Genomic DNA, 18,963 nt, shown 5'->3' on the forward strand with positions numbered 1-18,963 from the left:
AGTAACGGATATTTTAGTTTAGTTATTTCAGATATAACGATACCTACTTGATATCGTTACGATGCCCGCGGTTAACTTCTCAACCCTACTGATTGTCTTTGGTTCATAGTCAGCCATTATTGTTGTTTAAAATTGACATCTAAGAAAATTTCAAGTATACATAATGATCGTTAGATTTGTATAGGCGTTTAAACAAAATTACTAATATCTTTGTTATTTGTGCGTTTATGTTTATAGTTCATATATTGAAAAATGTCACCCTTATTGTAAGGAAGCTGTATGAATTTTCATCAAATTACGTTAAAAGATTTTTAATAGATTTTGAAATCTTAATCATTATTTATTTTGCGAATATCCAGATTTTGCATTTTGATTTTGCAGATATCATAAAAATCAATATATTCAAACCTAGTCATCATCCCCATTAGTTTCATAGTAGATATTAGTTAATTTCTAAAAATGTCCTTTACCACCATACTAAAGAATTAAATAAAACCCAAATCATACTAAAGGTTTATTTTGTTCCTTCACAATATTTGCCACATCAAAATCTTTCGTTTTAAAATACATCTCGATCTCTTGCAGAGTCTTACCTTTCGTTTCCGGCAACCTTAGCCAGAAGTAACCCAAGCAAACGAACACAACCATTGCATTGATGAAAAACAGACCATGGTAACCCACTGCAGTAACCAGTATTGGCATTAGCATGATACTGGCACAAAGTGTCCCTCCCATTGTAGGTGTAGACAGTAAAAAACAATACAACTTGATTTCTAGAGGAAACAGTTCCCCTAACAATATATCCATCACTGGATAAGGTCCAGCGTTAGCAATAATGAAATAAAACGCAAGCAAAACAACAATGATCCACTGAAAATACTCCTCGTCGTTCTTAAAATACAAACAAATACTCAAAATCAATAATAATACATTAGCAGTGACACCAGATGTGAATAACAGAACACGGACAGACATTTTCTTAATCAAAACACAAGAAAGACATGTCCCTAATAAAACAAAACCATCCACTAGCAATGTGTATAACAAAATATCAGAAGTTCCAGTCATTTCTTCCAACATAACAGTCGCTAGATTAGTGAATATAACTTTGCCAGCGAAGGCAAAGTACAAGTAAGCAAAACAGCTGGTCATCATCAAACCCCAGAAGTATCTCTTCTTTAAAGCATCCAAAAGCTTCTTAAACCCGTTGTTCATTTTCGATTCGCTTGCCACAATCTGTTTTTTAGTCTCCATTTTGATTAATAACCTCAATTCGTCTTCACTACTCCCTTTGGTACCATGTAATTTACGGAATGCCGTTTGGCACTCATCGAATCTTCCTCTAGATGCCAACCATTGGGGAGATTCCACACATACATATGGTAAACATATATGTAAGATAGCTAGCACCATTCCGAATATGGACAAAGTTTTCCAATGTATTATAACTCCGAGAGAATGTGCCATACCAATTCCTAGCGCCGCTGCAACCAAAGAGATCATACTCTGGTAAAACGCTCTTGTGTTTGGAGATGTATATTCTGCGGCACCAATCATGTTCAATATTGATAATCCACCAACTCCCATGCCACACAATGCTCTGGATATTAGTAAAGTCATGAACCCTCTTGAGACATACGCAAGTATCCACCCTATAAGCGTTGGTATGGAGAAGAGAATGAAACTCCATCTTCTCCCGACTCTGTCTCCGAACAGGCCGAGTATGCTGATTCCAATTATGGATGTGAATGTCAAGCTGGCAGCTGGAAAAGAAATATATAATATTTTTAGCAGACTCAGATAAGTGTATCACAAAATTAGGAAAACCAATGTCGAAAAGTTATGATTCACAATATTTGTCAGGACGACTTAATTAAATCAAAATGTAACCAAAACACCCTAGAGTGGCAGAGAATGACAAACGTGTTAGCAAAGCTTTGACAAAATGGGTTAGTAAACTAAACTTAATATCTAATGGCCATCATTCCAAACTCTCCAGAGGTAATGACATAATGTATGATATTTCAACTTTTGGGTTTACGCCTAAACCGAGAAAAACTGTTTTTTTTTTTACTTTTGAAACTACAGTTTTTATGATCTTTCCCGGGGAGCACCAGGTTAAGTGCGATTGTGGATTACATTTTACTGATTTTTGCTTTCACAAATAAGGGGCCCCTTGTCATTGATACGGCTGATACGGCGCTAGCTGCGCCCCTGGTGTGATACTAGTCCTTATGTAGTTAGTCTGAGGCCAACAGCAATAGGGATGATGACAGTTTTTTAAATTGTATATAAACTATGAGTACGCTAATAGTAAAGCTATTTGGTAAAAGTAACAGGGTATCTGCGATCATTACTTTCGGAGCTACAGGGATTTAAAGGGTCAGATTTGCGGCGCTGCCGCGGTTCCCTGAAAAACGCCCCATACAAAATGGTACGAACTAATGACGTCGTAGGCAATTAATGATCGTTAGATTTGTATGGGCGTTTAAACAAAATTACTAATATCTTTGTTATTTGTGCGTTTATGTTTATAGTTCATTTATTAAAAAATGTCACATTTAATGTAAGGAAGCTAAAACTGTATGAATTTTCATCTAATTACGATAAAACATTTTTAGTAGATTTTGAATTTTTATAATCTTATTTATTTTGCAAATATCCAGTCAATCTTTGCTTTTTATGTATAAATTAGTTAACATTGACTTTATTTACCCGAATGTATCATAAAAATCAATATATTCAAACCCAGTCATCATCCCCATTGTTACAGAATAAAACATACTTGCTTACTTATTACGGATATTTCTGCTTCTGTGAGAGTAATTCCATCTTCATTCTTCTGCAAGGAGCGGACCAGCCCCGACAAATGGCCAAACGTGAACCCAAATGATATGGACGCTATGGTCATTGAGGTTAATGCTAGAACCTGCAATTTTAGGCAATATAATTATAGAGTATAAATATGTAGATATAATAGATTATTATACAAGGGACAAAAAGATAAATGTCAAGAAATAAGAGTATTTTTTTATTGGTTATTCTTTATTATTATACTAATTTACGTAATTGTTGTTATTGTTAAATTTTGAAATACAAATTATGAAAAAAGTTTGTGCGGATGTCAAGGAGACGCGTGACGTTTGTTTTTTTTAATGGGTTGCACCGGCTTCACACGTTACTTGTAAATAATTACTCTGGTTAGTCTGTGATACGAGGTATTTAAGTATTTTTAGAGCACGAGCCGTAAGGCGAGGGCCGGTAAATGGAAACCGAGTTTATAATAGGTTTAGCTACGCGTGTTACACAATACTTTTCACTACGATTGCGAGAAAATAAAATAATTCAGAACAGTATTCAATGTTAAAATTCTTTTTGCAGACGCAGCTCGCAATTCAATACAAAATAAAAAGAATTACGCATTCCACAGGCAATGCATTTTATTCCATTTTTTTTATTTAATTATCAAACAATCTGGGCCTTACTTGAGTATTTGTACCTACTTACCACCACCTATGCTTATTCTATTTACGAATAAAACTTCGTTTTATAAAGGTCATTATTTTAGTTTAGTTAAATTAGTTATGAATTAAACCTTTTTCGTTTTATAATAAGCTAATTCTTGTAACAGACAAAAATTAAAAAACAAAATAACTTTAGCCCCTAGAGGCTGTAATGCTTGTTTAGCCCCGCTGTAGAGTGGTAATATGACATTGTTTTTGAGCAAGAGTAGTGAAAAAGTCTTTAATATTGTATATAGTCTATGGACCGTATTAGGAACGACTTTCACCCATGTGTGTATTGGATGAAAAGTGTTTTATATCAAATGGAATACCCATCCCGGCCCAGGCCTACCCTAACCACCACCCGGCAATTTACTTATACCTAAAAAATCTTGATAATTCTACTTTAATAATGAAACCAAAAAAGTTTGCAACAACGTTTATAGACATTTTTAATTTGTCCCCAAAGCAAAGATCGTTGACCGTAAAGACTGAGTTTTACGAAATTTTTTGAAGACATGATTGTTTTTTTTGTTCTTTTTCTTGTTTTACATGGTTGTTGACTTTTTCAAAAGAGCAACTGTTGAGTTTCTTGCCGGTATCTTCTCAGCAGAACCTGCCTTCCGAACCGGTGGTAGAATCTTTACAAATAGTCAACTGACGTGTCAAAAGTGCTTGTAAACTGAGCCTACTTGAAATAAATGAATTTTGATTTTGATTTGATTTGATTTGATTTGTTGGTAACAGAAAAAAATATTATTAATACAGCTTACAATGTCGCCGCTTTGGTACACTGGCGAACATTTTGAGCAAAAAGAGCGATTAAACAAAAATGTTTCTTTATTCAAGAAACATTCTTTTATTAGGCCAATTATTTAATGAGATCCTTATTTATACTCATCATCTCCATATACTTTGAAGGCCTCCGTGGCGCAGTGGTATGCGCGGTGGATTTACGAGACGGAGATCCTAGGTTCGATCTCCAGCTGGGCCGATTGAGGTTTTTTTAATTGGTCCAGGTCTGGCTGGTGGGAAGCTTCGGCCGTGGCTAGTTACTACCCTACCGGCTAAGACGTACCGCCAAGCTATTTAGCGTCCCGGTACCATGTCGTGTAGAAACCGAAAGGGGTGTGGATTTTCATCCTCCAAACAAGTTAGCCCGCTTCCGTCTTAGATTGCATCATCACTTACCATAAGGTGAGGTTGTAGTCAAGGGCCAAAGAAAAAAAAAAGATTTCAGGATACTTTTTGGCCCGAAATAAAATTTGAGGGTGATGAAATCGGGTTAAAAAGTTTGTGTGAAAAGTCTTTTTTATTTTCAACTAATATGTTTCAAAAATTGGAATGCAAAATTGGTGGTACTACTAGAAAGATACTTAAAATAATATAATTCAAGATTTTTTAAAAATTCTACATCTAGGGTCAAAAAGGGATTGAAGCTTTTTATATAAATTGTAAATGTTCTGAATTATATTTTTATACTTTTTATTATATGTATATAAAAAATTCGAAAATAATAATAGATGGGGTGAAATAGGGTTTGTAACTTTGTATTTGAAAGTCCTTCTATTTGCAAGTTATATTTGAAAATGGGTCAAAAAGGGGTCGAAGCTTTTTATATAATTCGTTAACATTTTGAGCTATATTTTTGTAAAATGGTTATTTATTATATGCTAAACATGCAAAAATAAATATAGAGGGTGAAATAGGGGTTGAAAGTTTCGATTTTTTATTTAAATAAAAGCGTTCGAACCAACCTTATGGTATAAAAACGGCATTGTCACCCAGCGTTTTGCTACGTATAGATTGCACTAACTAAATGACTGTACGTTGAAATTGATGTTCGATCATCCACCTAAGTATACGTATAGTGAAATAGTAAAAACTGACTGTCTGTATGTCTGTTATTTTGGAGTTTACTCCTTAAGAATCGATTTTTCATATATATATATGTCGAAGAGTTAGATAATAATAGCACCATCTTACATTAATTGGAGTAACTATTTTGATAACGATCTTTGTTAGAAACGTATCTGTCAGTTTTTTATCTGTGGACATCTGTAACTGACATCGTCAGTTGACGATCTCTGAGAAATGACTGAACGTTGGGTTCTAACAACTATTTCCCGTTTGCGTCTTGGTCACTCATGTACACCTGTGCATCTAAACAAGCTCCGGATTAGGGATAACTCTATCTGTGAGTGTGGTTTGGATGAAGGCACTGTCACTCATCTCCTTTTTAACTGTCCCAGACTTCTTCATCCTCTCTATGACGTTCTTCCCCCAAAAGACCCTCGTCCTTTAAGTGTTAAATGTTTGTGTTTTGTCCATATTGTACATTTTTATGTAAATATGTAGAATGTAATAATATCAAATTGTAATATTGTTTATATATTTTGTTTATTAATATATGTTATTTGTGTTGTTTTAGGTTAAGAACTAACAAAAATAATATCATTTATTATTAACTATTTCGTAGATTCTCAAAATTAAACTTGTCAGCCTTCACCGAACAATCTCCAACGTGCCTCCTCCATCTACTCGACACTGGCGAGATAAACAGTGCCCAGTTGGCTCAAATGAAAGCCATAAAGAAGAATTGAATTGATCTCTGAGAAAGCGAGACGCGGTAGTTCTCAGTTTTATTCAGTTGAACACTTGAATTAGTTCGAGACGGTTCAGTAATGAGTCACTGGTGAGTTAATAGTAGCAAAGCCATTGCACTGTTAGTTACTTGGCTGAGAAGCCAACACGAGCGGGGAAGGGGAGCGTTTACATGTTGTGAAAGGATCCTTTAACCCTGCTACTAGCGTTTGCCAGTCCGTAATTCCGCTCGCCTGATATCAGCACTATACTTGATCAATATTGTAGTTAGAAGGTAGAACTGTATTAGTAAGTCAAGCGATCATTCCGCTAACAATTGATAGTGTTACTTCGTGTATTTTGCCATCCCTAACATAAAGCTTAGAACCTAGTTGAGAAATACCACGATATTCCGATATTCAACCCGTGTGATTTAGTCTTCCTCTGATAATCTGAAGTGGAAATTAGCCTGCTTCCCGTTATTTATATTTTTTTCATCATTTACCGCGGTATGAAAAAAATATGGGCAGTAAAACTCGATGAACGAATGACAGCGTTACGTTTTTTGTGCGCAACCTATTCTGCGCACCTTTCACTTTTCAGGCGTAGTATCGAGACGTACATAGAGCATGCTGCGGGACAACATATACTATTTAGACAGTCGATCTGAAAGAGTAAACTCCATTCGTACGTTGGAGCTGACACGCACTTTTCTTTTTAACCCCTGACGCTAAAATCAGCCTATTACACAAAGTAGTTAATGCGGGGATAAAATATAGCCTATGACACTCACAAATAACATAGCTTTCTAGTGGTAAAAGAATTTTCTAAATTGGTTTAGTAGATCCAGAGATTACCCCTTATAATACCACAAACATTACCTTATTAATAATATTAGTAAAAAATTGTATTTTAAACTAGTTGTGTTTTAAAAATGAAAGTCATTGAACTCTGGCCTAAAACCGTACAGAATGATCCTTTACAAGCAGCGTGGTGAAGCCGGTGAAACCAATAAAAAAAAGTCACTCGTCTCCCCATAAACAAACTTTTTTCATAATTTGTATTTCAAAATTTAAAACTAACAACAATTTCGTAAACTAATATAAACAATAATTGCCAATAAAAAAATACTCCATCCTTATTTCTTTAGTTTAAAAAAAAAATAAAAACTAAGACGCCATTTTTCTTTAATAATATTGAAAGTTACTCATGCAACGCTTCGTGTCGTACTGACTCGAGAATGTATTCGTTTTTGAATTTTGTATTTGGAACGGCTACGACACCGTCGAATTCTTTACGCTCTATCTGCCTATTATTAATTAATCTGTGGTGTAACTAATGATTCTAATAGTTGAAAAGTATCGCTAAAATTACAAACTGTACAAAATTTTATATTTGATCGTTTCTACTACCCTTTTATTTCACAGACAACGTCGCGTGTACCAACTAGTAATGTAACTTAATACTTAAATGTAACTCGTTTACTAAAATGTGATTAATTTTGTTTTTTTTTTAATATGGCATGTCGTTGGCATGGAGGTATTAGGTTCCAATACAGCCTAAAGCTTGTACAATGTATATGTCACCGTTAGATTGTAAAATACGTTATTTTATAATCTCACTCGTGATAATCTACCATCACATTGTGAACTGAAAATACTGATTGCAATTTAACGTGTTATTTTTCAGTATATTGAAAGTGAAACCGTTAAATTATCAATCATAGAGTTACAAAAATATTACAGTGGGCATAATAAAAGTAGTAAAAAATTACAATGGACAAAACAAAGAAAAAAGAAAAATTCAGAGGGGTGGCCAGTGCGTTCCCTAATTTTTTTAAACACTGTTCTTCCATTAGTAAAATGTTGTTAATGTTAATTATAAGTATAATTCAGTCAAATCTAAAGTTAAGTTAGGTTAGGTTAGATCAGAACATGACCATTCGGCCACTTAGGTGTAATAAATAATAAATAAATATGTGATGTAGAAAACAATAAGGAACTTAAGCTAACTTATCCTAATAACTATACAAATCATGTCCACGTGGAATGGTGGCAAGAATACTGGCTGCATTTCCGCGTTGGACAGCCAGGCTGATCCTTTGCGCAAAAAATGAGCCAGCCCTTCTGTGACCAGTCGAGGCAACTAGCCGCGGTGAAATTATTCGGTAAAATTTTTTGGCACTGCGACTCCATGGCCCAAGGGTCTCCATGGCAAAAGGTACAAATATGTAACTCTGTGTCAGAGAGGCATACTTGAGCCACTTACCGGTTTCAGCTTTTTCTGCTGCGGCTCCCGGTCTTGATATGTGATGTTACAACTCTTGAAGTATTTTATTTTGATGACATATGTGTTTCATACCTAACTCTATGGACACAGGTCTGCTGTAAGGTCGACCAATCAGGGGCAAGTTCGGACAGTTGACGTTTTAAGATAGCAATTCACGGTTTCACTTCTGATAGATTATAATATACCGAAAAATAACACGTTAAATTGTAATCAGTATTTTCAATTCACAATATGACGGTAGATTATAATATCACGAGTAAGATTATAAACTAACGTATTTTACAATTTGACGGTAACATATATATTTTAGTATATAGTATGGCGAGTTTTAATATTCTTTGTTTGCAGTTTTAGGATTTATATAATACACCAAATATATTTTCATTACGATGTGTTATTAATTTTTAACCCCCGATGCAAAATGGGGTGTCAGTGGCAATATAGCTTCCGAACGGATGTAGCGATTTCAATATAGTTTTTTTTATATTAAAGGTGACTTATGTGGGATTGTTTTAAGACATGTTTGATGAAAATCGGTTGAGCCGTTTTAAAGTTGTGGGGGTGAAAGTGGGGAAGAACAACCGAATGTCTGCAAATATACTCGAGTGGGGTCTCAAATGAAAGCGCTCTGGAAGAGTATAATTAATAATTTCATGACATTCGAGGGTCAATAAAATTTGCAGTGGTATGCGCGGTGGAATTACAAGACGGATGTCCTGGGTTCGATCCCATGGGCAGATTGAGATTTTCTTAATTTGTCCAGGTCTGGCTGGTGGGAGGCTTCGGCCGTGGCTAGTTTGCCCTACCGGCAAAGACGTACCGCCAAGCGATTTAGCGATCCGGTACGATGTCGTGTAGAAACCGAAAGGGGTGTGGATTTTCATCCTCCTCCTAACAAGTTAGCCCGCTTCCATCTTAGATTGCATCATCACTTACCATCAGGTGAGATTGTAACATTTGATATCTTTCGAATGAAATGAAATGATGTTTCGAATCATTCAAAAAGTTACTGTAGTTAACTTTCTGAATGATATTTGAAGCAGTCTTGAATTTGAAGTAAATAATTTATTTTGATATGAAATAATACGATTTAATTAAAAAATAACTTAAAGTGTCATGACTATAATAGTTTTATTAGTCTTATGCTGTCGCGACATTTTATTTATAAAATTATTATATTTTTATGTTTTATGAGACAAATATCTTAGCATTCCATGGATTCATCGTGTGGGTGCCAGGTCCATCGCGTGGTAGAGATAAAAACTCCTAACAGAGTACGGACTTGTGACTACTGCATGTAGGGTTAAGGAATTCCTTGACGATCGATCAACACTCCCCGTTCTCTGCTTGTGTTGTTCTCCCGGCCTAGCCAGGTTTGGTGAGATCCTATTAGAGCAGCTTTGGATACTCGTTCTAATATAGAACTAGCTGCACTTCTAGAGAGGCCAAGGTCTTTAAGCAAGTTATAGAGAGATTTTGCTGGTAATCCTCTCACAACTACTTCTACGGCGTACAGACTAACTACATAGCCATTTTTATTTAGTTTGTTAGGTCATAATATTTATTTACTTTTATACTGTCATACATTCATTTCTTATCATTATTTTTTTTTTTAATATAATAAAGCATAGGGGATAGTGTAGCTTCCAAACAGTGAAACAATTTTTCAAATCGGTTCAGTAGTTTCGGAGCCTATTCAATGCATACAAACAAACAATCAAATCTTTCCTCTATAATATTAGTATAGATAAGGTATTTCCTATACATACAATTCTTCTAAGTAAGCTATTATTAGCTTACGAGATTTAAATATATTGTCATATTTGTTGATTTATTTTATTACACTGTCAATATCAAAAACCGGTCATGTGCGAGTCGGACTTTAGTACTGAAAGTTCCGCATATAGAACTTAACTTATCAATTGGAGAACTTTTGTCCCCTTAACACTTTCACTGCGGCACTGATACATTACCCTGGTGCGGAACGAGGTTTTTTGACCTCGTACTAAAACATTATGTGGTGCGGAACGAGGTTTATTGACCTCGTAACGTTTACGAGGTCAATTGACCTCGTGCCGGTTACGAGGTCAATTGACCTCGTTCCGCAGCAAACGTGTTAACGTGGGTATAGGTATAGGCAAAGATATTTTATACTATAGATATGTTACGTGCCCACAAAAACACCGCCAAAAGTGATCCGAATTTAGCGACTCCACTGTGAGCACATAGATAATTTTGTGCTTACTTATATTATCTATTTGTAGTGCGGGGTCCCCATTCCAGCACCTTGTGACCCCAACGTCCATCGGCTCTTTGAACTATGTGCCCCGCCCATTGCCACCTCAGCTTCGCAACTCGTTGAGCTATGTCGGTGACTTTGGTTCTTCTGCGGATCTCCTCATTTCTGATTCGATCACGCAGAGATACTCCGAACATAGCTCGTTCCATCGCCCGCTGTGTGACTCTGAGCCTTCTTATGAGGCCCCACGCACTACAAAGCGCAGTGTTGGTCGACCCCCCACTATGTGGACTGACGAAATCAAGCGAGTCGCAGACATTCGCTGGATGCAGGTGGCTGAGTATCGTGATGTTTTGAAGTGCCTACAAAAGGCCTATGTCCTGCAGTGGACGTCAATCGGCTGATATGATCATGATGATGATGATGATGATATTATATATTTATGTATATATAGTTTTTACAGTTCCTGAACACATAACTCGACATTGTAAACAATATTCAGATAATTATTTCGTTGTTTACTATGCGACTAAATGAAATTAAGACGATTGGGCGCCTTTATTTGCAACGAAAGTTATTTTAATAAATAATAATAGAAAGTTATTTTAGTAATATAAAATCGTTGCTATTGTGTGTTTCGTGCCTAAAATGCTTCTTCAATGGGCACACAAATGCAGAATTTTGTGCTTATTTACAAACACACAACTCATTTTTCATATTGCATTGCATATATTCGTTGTTTATGCGACTAAATAAAATAGGGATGATGACAGTTTCTTAAATTATATATAAATTAAGAGTATGCTAATAGTAAAGCAATTTTGTAAAAGTAACAGGGTATCTGCGATCATTACTTTCGGAGCTACAGGGATTTAAAGGGTCAGATTTGCGGCGCTGCCGCGGGCCCTTGAAAAACGCCCCATACAAAATGGCACGAACTAATGACGTCGTAGGTAATGTAATGATCGTTAGATTTGTATGTGCGTTCAAACAAAATTACTAATATCTTTGTTATTTGTGCGTTTATGTTTATAGTTTACATATTAAAAAATGTCACATTTAATGTAAGGAAGCTGAAACTGTATGAATTTTCATCTAATTACGATAAATTTTAATAGATTTTCAAATTTTATAATCTCATTTATTTTGCAAATATCCAGACAATCTTTGCTTTTTATGTATAAATCAGTTAACATTGACCTTATTTACCCGAATGTATCATAAAAATCAATATATTCAAACCTAGTCATCATCCCCATTAAGACAATAATTAGTTCTTTGTTCGAATCAATTTCGAAGTGTTAGTAACATATCTGATAGTATAAAATCTTTGTCTAATAGTATAAACATCGCTGGTAATTATGAAAAAAGGATAAATAGTAATCGTTATAAGTAATTACCTCGCTAAGCCCACCAACCCGCATTGGTATAGCGTGTCGGATAAACTCCTACGGAACCCAAACTAACAAAACAATATAAATCAGTAAAACAACCAGTATCCCAAACTGTAACTTGAGACGGTCGTCAATGTTATTTTATAGGAACCATTTGTTTGATTTATTTATAATATTGTGCTGGAACCTGTTGAATTATAATTATGACTAGCGGACGCCTGCGACTTCGTCCGCGTGGAAATCAATGTAAACTTTCAAGCCCTATTTCACCACTTTAGGGCTTGAATTATAAAAATTTTTGAATCACATTATATTTTGTATTTTTTTTATGATTTATGAACAAATTTTTAAAACTGTAATTCTAAAAATGAAGGACTTTCCATATAAACTTTCAACCCCTATTTCTATTTGACCCCCTTCTTGTTTTATTTTCGCAATAAAAAGTATCCTATAATCTTCTCCATATAATAGTCTCCAACCGAGCAAAAGGTTTATTTTAATTAATTCAGTAGTTTCAGCGTGATGCCCGAATAACAAAAAAACACGGACAGACAGACAGACAAACAATCGAAAAAAATATTTTTAGCTTCAGTATCGATTTTTCAAAAAATTATCTTCAATTAATGAAAAAAATGTACCTGTTACAGTTTTATTCTAAGTTCTAGATGGCGCTATGTTAGACGCGCGGTTACAAATGGTATAAGTAAAATCTCAAATTGCGAATTAGTTATTTATTTATTTATTTATTTATTTACTTAATCAATACCCGGGAAGACATTACAGTTGCCCAATTCGTCTTCCCAGGCTATACATACATTAATGTATAGAATTTGACCAGTTTCATTATAAGTATAGATTTGACGATCTCCGTGACGCAGTGGTATGCGCGGTGGATTTACAAGACGGAGGTCCTGGGTGCGATCCCAGGCTGGGCAGATTGAGATTTTCTTAATTGGTCCAGGTCTGGCTGGTGGGAGGCTTCGGTCGTGGCTAGTTACCACCCTACCGGCAAAGCCGTACCGCCAAGCGATTTAGCGTTCCGGTACGATGTCGTGTAGAAACCGAAAGGGATGTGGATTTTCATCCTCCTCCTAACAAGTTAGCCCGCTTCCATCTTAGATTGCATCATCACTTACCATCAGGTGAGATTGTAGTCAAGGGCTAACTTGTAAAGAATAAAAAAAAATTACCGTTTTCTATGAAAACCCCCGAGCGGAACATTTCCAATAATTATCACCATATTTCAATCAATTCTGCATCGGCCGTGGGTTCGACTCCCACAAATGTGATTAACATCGATGTTTTCCAGAGTCAGGGTGTATTTAAGCATAATTAAAAATTTATATGCAGTATATAAATATACCTATATAATAAAACCCGCTATCTTAGTGTCCACAATACAGTAAGAAAAAAAATAAATTTTTACACAAAAACTCAACAGATAGAGACACATTTATTACACAAAAGGTACAACATAACTATAAAATTAGGCATATATTGAAATAAATTAACTAGATCTATATATTTAAAATAAATTAAATCTAATATTTACGTAATTAGAAATACTTAACAAATTATATATCAAAACTTAATCCATATTTCTAATAATTTATTCTACCTCCAGAAAATCCGTTTTTGTGTTTATTACGAACAGACAGACAAACTGACAAATGCGGAAGATTTTGTGTTTTTGTTTTAATAGATATATAAATATATTCAAATGCGATATTGATAACCGGAATTTTAAATCTACACTAATATTATAAAGCTGAGGTGCTTGTTTGTTTGTTTGATTGATTGAACGCGCTAATCTCAGGAACTACTGGTCCGATTTAAAAAAATCTTTCAGTGTTAGATAGCCCATTTATCGAGGAAGGCTATAGGCTATATATTATCCCCGTATTCCCACAGGAACGGAAACCACGCGGGTGAAACCGCGCGGCGTCTGCTAGTAATACATATACAACTTAACAGCTTACACAGAATATTATGTACTAGCGGACGCTCATGACTTCGTCCGCCCTATGTCCTCATTCGCACAAAAAAATGCAAATAAAACACACATCACACCAAAGACTTTATTTGTTCACCCACAACAACTTTGTCTACATTAAACTCATTCGTCTTAAAATATACTTCTATTTCTTGCAACGTCTTACCTTTTGTCTCTGGCATTTTGACCCAGAAATATCCTAAACATATGAAAACTACTACAGAGTTTAATAGAAACAGGCCATGGTATCCTATTGCACTTACAATCATTGGCATAATCATAATACTCACACAAACTGTGGCTAACAACATGGGACTACATAATAAATAACAATACAATTTAATATCCAATGGGAAAAGTTCTCCCAGCAAAACATCCATAACTGGATACGGACCAGCATGCACTATTATAAAGTACAAAGCCAGTAATATAACATTAATCCATTGGTAATACTTTTCGTCATTCTTAAAATACATAGAAACACTCAAAACTAATAACACTCCATTGGATATGTAACCTGATGAAAATAGCAAAACACGGACAGACATTTTCTTAATTAAAACACAAGACGCACAAGTGCCTATCAATATAAATCCATCAACAATTAAAGTAAACAACAAAATGTCCGACGTGCCAGTCATTTCTTCCAGCATAACTGTCGCTAAATTCGTAAATATAACCTTACCAGCAGCTGCATAATAAATATATACAAAAGAATACGTCAATAATAATCCCCAAAAATACTTCTTCTTCAACGCATCCAACATTTTCTTACAACCATTATTCATTTTCAATTCACTGGCAACTTTCAATTTTTTATCCTCCATATTTATTAATAACCTCAATTCGTCTTCAGCTTTTTGCTGCATCCCATGTAGTTTCCTAAAAGCTATCTCACATTCCTTAAACCTTCCTTTAGAGGCCAACCATTGGGGTGATTCAACACAGAAATACGGCAGACATATATGGATAGTAGAAACAACCATTCCAAATACAGCTAACGTTCTCCAATGGTACAATACTCCTAAAACATGCCCAATACCTATACCCAAAGATGAAGCAACCATAGATATAATACTCTGGTAAAAAGCTCTTGTATTAGGACAAGTATACTCCGCTGCGCCGATCATATTGACTACAATTAAACCACCAGCTGAAGTACCAGCAAAAATCCTCGATAACATCAAAGTTGTGAAGCCAGTAGCGAGATACACAAGCATCCAACTCAAGAGCATTGGTGTTGAAAGGAGAATGAGACTCCATCTCCTACCGATTCTGTCACCGCAGAGAGCGAGGAGGTATATGCCGATGACCACGCAGAATGTCATACTGGTGGCTAGAACGAAAAGAAATGATTAGATTAGTATTTTAATCTATAATTTCACGTATATACTAGTGTGGCGATGCATTATTATTAAGGTTATATAATAATTGTAAGTAATTTATAACTCTTCAAGCTACATTGTATAAAAACCACGCAACATTCCTTTGTGATAGAATTACGTAATATAGATGGAATTTCAACTCTTCTCGAAGCTTGCACTTAGCCAATGACGACTCGACAAGAGTTTCGATGAAACGTTTGTATGATACGAGATATCTTAGCATTCCATGGATTCACCGTGCAGGTGCCGGTTCTATTGCGTAGCAGAGAGAAAAACTCCGAGCAGAGTCCCGGACTTGTGACCGATGGTGTAGGGTTAAGGAATATCCTTGACAGGTAACTAATATCCCCCTTCTCCGCTCGTGTTGTTCTAGTGTGTTGAGTAGTCTTGGATACCCTTTCATACATATAACTTGCTGCCGTTTATTGAGGCTAAGGTCTTTAAGCGAGTTATAGAGAGATTTTGCTGATAATCACCTCGTTCCTTCTTTTACGACGTACAAACTGACCTTATAGCCATTTATAGTTCATTTAATTGTAAGTAGCGAACAAATCGAAACTACCCGACCGATTTCAAAAATTCTGTCGCCAATATAAAGCTACATTATTAAAGAGTAACATATGCTGTATTTTATTCTCGTATTCCCACGGGAATGGGAATTACGCGGGTGAATTTAAGGCAACCATAAACATTATGAATGATGAAAAAAAATATAGCATTTACATTAAGGTGAAATTTAGGGACACTTTTTATGTAGGCGCTGTGGAGTGACAAAGGCTCAAAAATTCAAAATTCATTTATTTCAAGTAGGCTCAGTTTACAAGCACTTTTGATACGTCAGTTGACTATCCTTGACTAAGTAAATGTGAAGTCTGCCAATCCGCATTGGGCCAGCGTGATGGACTATTGGCCTAACCCCTCTTATGTATAAATTAGTTAACGTTGACCTTATTTACCCGAATGTATCTATCATATTCAAACCTAGTCATCATCCCCATTAGATCTATATGGATATAGAATCTGCAATATCTAACCAAATAAATACTACTATCCTACTTCCTACTTCCTGCTAATACTATAAACGCGAAAGTTTGTATTAATGTTTGGATGTTTGTTACTCTATAACGCCGCTACTACTGAAGCGATTTAGCTGAAATTTGGAATAGAAAAAGATTTTACTCTGGATTAACACATAGGCTACTTTTTATCCCGATAAAATCCATGGCTTCCCGAGATTTGCGAAAACTGATGATTTTGATGATATGAATGTTTGTTACTCTTTGACGCCTCAACTACTGAACCGAATTAGCTGAAATTTGGTATTAAGATATATTATAGCATAGATTAACACATAGGCTACTTTTTATCCCGAAAATATCCATAGTTCCCGAGGGGTTTGTGAAAAACTAAATTCCACGCGGACGAAGTCCACTAGTGCTTACCTATAACAGATATTTGACCTTCGTTGAGTGTGATCCCGTCTTCATTCTTCTGCAGAGCCCGGATCAGTCCGGATACATGGCCATATGCAAAACCAACTGATGCCGACGCTATCGTCATAGTGCCCAGAGAAAGGGCCTGCAATGTTTAGAATACTTAAGTTAATAGGCTAGTTGACGCTTTCTTTTAAATGGTCTTAAATCTTTCAATACTAATATATAAAGCTGAAGAGTTTGTTTGATTGAACGCGCTAATCTCAGGAACTACTGGTCCGATTTGAAAAATTATTTCAGTGTTAGATAGCCCATTTATCGAGGAAGGCTATAGGCTATATATTATTCCCGTATTCCTACGGGAACGGGAACCACGCGGGTGAAACTGCGCGGTGTAGCTTATAGTTCATAACTTGAGAGACGTGATAGCCCAGTGGATATGACCTCTGCCTCCGATTCCGGAGGGTGTGGGTTCGAATCCGGTCCGAGGCACCTTTCGACGACCTCCGTGGCGCAGTGGCATGCGCGGTGGATTTAATGACGGAGGTCCTGGGTTCGATCCCCGGCTGGGCTGATTGAAGTTTTCTTAATTGGTCCAGGTCTCGCTGGTGGGAGGCTTCGGCCGTGGCTAGTTACCACCCTACCGACAAAGACGTACCGCCAAGCGATTTAGCGTTCCGGTACGATGTCGTGTAGAAACCGAAAGGGGTGTGGATTTTCATCCTCCTCCTAACAAGTTAGCCCGCTTTCATCTTAGATTACATCATCACTTACCATCAGGTGAGATTGTAGTCAAGGGCTAACTTGTAAAGAATAAAAAAAAAAAAAAAAAACCTCCAACTTTTCAGTTGTGTGCATTTTAAGAAATTAAATATCACGTGTCTCAAACGGTGAAGGAAAACATCGTGAGGAAACCTGCATACCAGAGAATTTTCTTAATTCTCTGCGTGTGTAAAGTCTGTCAATCCGCATTTCGCCATTGTGGTGGACTATTGGCCTAATCTCTTTTATTCTGAGAGGATTGTTAATGATGATTTTTTTTTAATTATTATTATTATGCCTTTTATTGATTAATCTGTGGGCAACTTTGTTTATTTCCAATGGTAAAATTCAAGGACTAACCACTTAGTAGACAAATAATATATAATTAATCAACACTTTATTTACCTTAAATCGATTTTCCTGTGAGAAAATTATCGATAATAGATAATAATTAATAACATTCAATACAGGAAGTTCTCTGTTTATTTACCGACTTCAAAAAAAGGAATCCCACCGAATCAAAGACAGACGTTTACATATTGCAAAAAATATTTGCCTTATTTATATAAATACGGCGATAAACATTAAGCCAATGTTACTCGTTGATAATGTAGGATTTCATTGGTGAAATTGTTTTTATAATAATAAAAGCGAAACATACAAACAAAGTCAGCTTGGTATATCTATATATATGTTACGTTAAAGATCGAAAACGCTCAGTGAGCGGAAAAATAGCTCACAACGCGTTGTGGTCACTGTAAAACATCCACATGGCGAAATTCGTGTTATGGCTCTAATGAAAACGCGCACAAAGCGTTGTGGCAAACAAAGAAAGACCAAATAGCGAAATTCGTCTCGTGACTGTCATACTATTCGATATCAATGCGTTGTGGCAATGAAGAAAAGCCATGACGCGTTTGGAGCATTTATTAATTTAACCATATCACGACGGACAGGTTGTAAGTTGTCGGTATCGGTTCGGGTTCAAAGATGCATTAACTTTATTCATTTCTTTTTTTGCATTTGTTTTATTCATTTATTTTCTGTTTATAAAAGTGAATTTTAATGTCAGCGCTAATTATGAATATACATTTAATATTTTACTCTAAACATGATAAAGTGTTGTTGCTTGTTTCCACAAACTCACGTAATTTATCGTAAAACACTTCTTTTTTATTCGTCATTAGCGGACGTCCGCGTGAAATTCAGTTTTTCACAAATCCCGCGGAAGCCATGGATTTTTCCAGGATGAAAAGTCTATGTGTTAATCCAAAGTAAAATCTATTTCCATTCCAAATTTCAGCCAAGTCGCTTCAGTAGCCGCAGCGTAAAAGAAGAACGAACATACTTATACATTTTCACACTTACACACAAACTTTCGC

At 35.7% G+C, this 18,963-nt stretch overlaps 2 protein-coding genes across 2 annotated transcripts; both read right to left on the minus strand.

Annotated features, from left to right (window-relative positions):
* Positions 1 to 501: 501 nt before the first annotated feature.
* LOC112048809 (uncharacterized) lies at positions 502 to 2,911 on the minus strand. The gene is made up of 2 exons (XM_024086473.2): positions 2,794 to 2,911; positions 502 to 1,763 (listed from the first exon to the last, which is right to left on the minus strand). Exons 1-2 carry the CDS (start codon positions 2,909 to 2,911, stop codon positions 502 to 504), a joined length of 1,380 nt encoding a protein of 459 aa, XP_023942241.2.
* A 10,541-nt stretch (positions 2,912 to 13,452) lies between these two features.
* Positions 13,453 to 16,952, minus strand: LOC112048801 (uncharacterized). The gene is made up of 2 exons (XM_024086466.2): positions 16,829 to 16,952; positions 13,453 to 15,337 (listed from the first exon to the last, which is right to left on the minus strand). Exons 1-2 carry the CDS (start codon positions 16,944 to 16,946, stop codon positions 14,073 to 14,075), a joined length of 1,383 nt encoding a protein of 460 aa, XP_023942234.2. The 5' UTR covers positions 16,947 to 16,952; the 3' UTR covers positions 13,453 to 14,072.
* Positions 16,953 to 18,963: the final 2,011 nt, after the last annotated feature.

Source organism: Bicyclus anynana, chromosome 27 (assembly GCF_947172395.1).
Source record: "Bicyclus anynana chromosome 27, ilBicAnyn1.1, whole genome shotgun sequence".
Taxonomy (NCBI): Eukaryota; Metazoa; Arthropoda; class Insecta; order Lepidoptera; family Nymphalidae; genus Bicyclus; species Bicyclus anynana.

Coding starts and splice junctions, on each gene's coding strand:
- LOC112048809 (XM_024086473.2), bottom strand. CDS start 2,911: ATGACCATAGCGTCCATATCATTTGGGTTCACGTTTGGCCATTTGTCG. Junction 1,764..2,793: donor AGCAGAAATATCCGTAATAA/GTAAGCAAGTAT, acceptor TTTCTTTTCCAG/CTGCCAGCTTGACATTCACA.
- LOC112048801 (XM_024086466.2), bottom strand. CDS start 16,946: ATGACGATAGCGTCGGCATCAGTTGGTTTTGCATATGGCCATGTATCC. Junction 15,338..16,828: donor AGGTCAAATATCTGTTATAG/GTAAGCACTAGT, acceptor TTTTCGTTCTAG/CCACCAGTATGACATTCTGC.